Source organism: Condylura cristata, unplaced genomic scaffold (assembly GCF_000260355.1).
Source record: "Condylura cristata isolate star-nosed mole 26May11 unplaced genomic scaffold, ConCri1.0 scaffold00087, whole genome shotgun sequence".
NCBI lineage: Eukaryota > Metazoa > Chordata > Mammalia > Eulipotyphla > Talpidae > Condylura > Condylura cristata.
Window position 1 is genome coordinate 215,209 of NW_004567188.1, and position 461 is coordinate 215,669.

Genomic DNA, 461 nt, shown 5'->3' on the forward strand with positions numbered 1-461 from the left:
GCCAGCGCCCTGGGGCGGGGCCTTTGTGGGGCGGGGCCAGTGCCCTGGGGCGGGGCCTTTGTGGGGCGGGGCCAGCACCCTGGGGCGGGGCCTTGGTCCTGGGGCGGGGCCAGCGTCCTGGGGCGGGGCCTTTGTGGGGCGGGGCCAGCGCCCTGGGTCTTGCTCCGGCCTTGATGTGACTCTGCTCCCTGTCGAATCCAGAAATGGCCGCAGAGATCCCTGGGTCCGTGACGCTGCCCGTCGCCCCCATGGCGGCCCCTGGACAGGCACGGATGGCGGGGGCCTTGCCTGCCCGAGGAGGGAAGCGACGCTCTGGGTGAGTGACCGCTGCCCAGTGCAGCCACCCTGTGTCCTGGCTTCCTGCTGAGCCCTCCCAGCCCCTGGGGTGCCGACCCCGCCGCACCTCCCCTTGCCCAGGGGGCTGGTGGCCGCTCGGGACGCCTGGTGGCGCGGGCAGAGCG

The 461-nt window shown here is 74.8% G+C and overlaps 1 protein-coding gene across 1 annotated transcript in view; it reads left to right on the forward strand.

The window, feature by feature from the left end:
- Positions 1 to 154: 154 nt before the first annotated feature.
- The window catches only part of LOC101632841 (aryl hydrocarbon receptor nuclear translocator 2-like), a gene marked incomplete at its 3' end in the record, with an annotated part of 1,619 nt that continues 1,312 nt past the window's right edge, over positions 155 to 461 (forward strand). The window contains exon 1 of the mRNA XM_012734887.1: positions 155 to 316. Coding sequence (XP_012590341.1) covers positions 204 to 316 — 113 coding nt within the window. The remainder of the gene's footprint in view (positions 317 to 461) is intronic.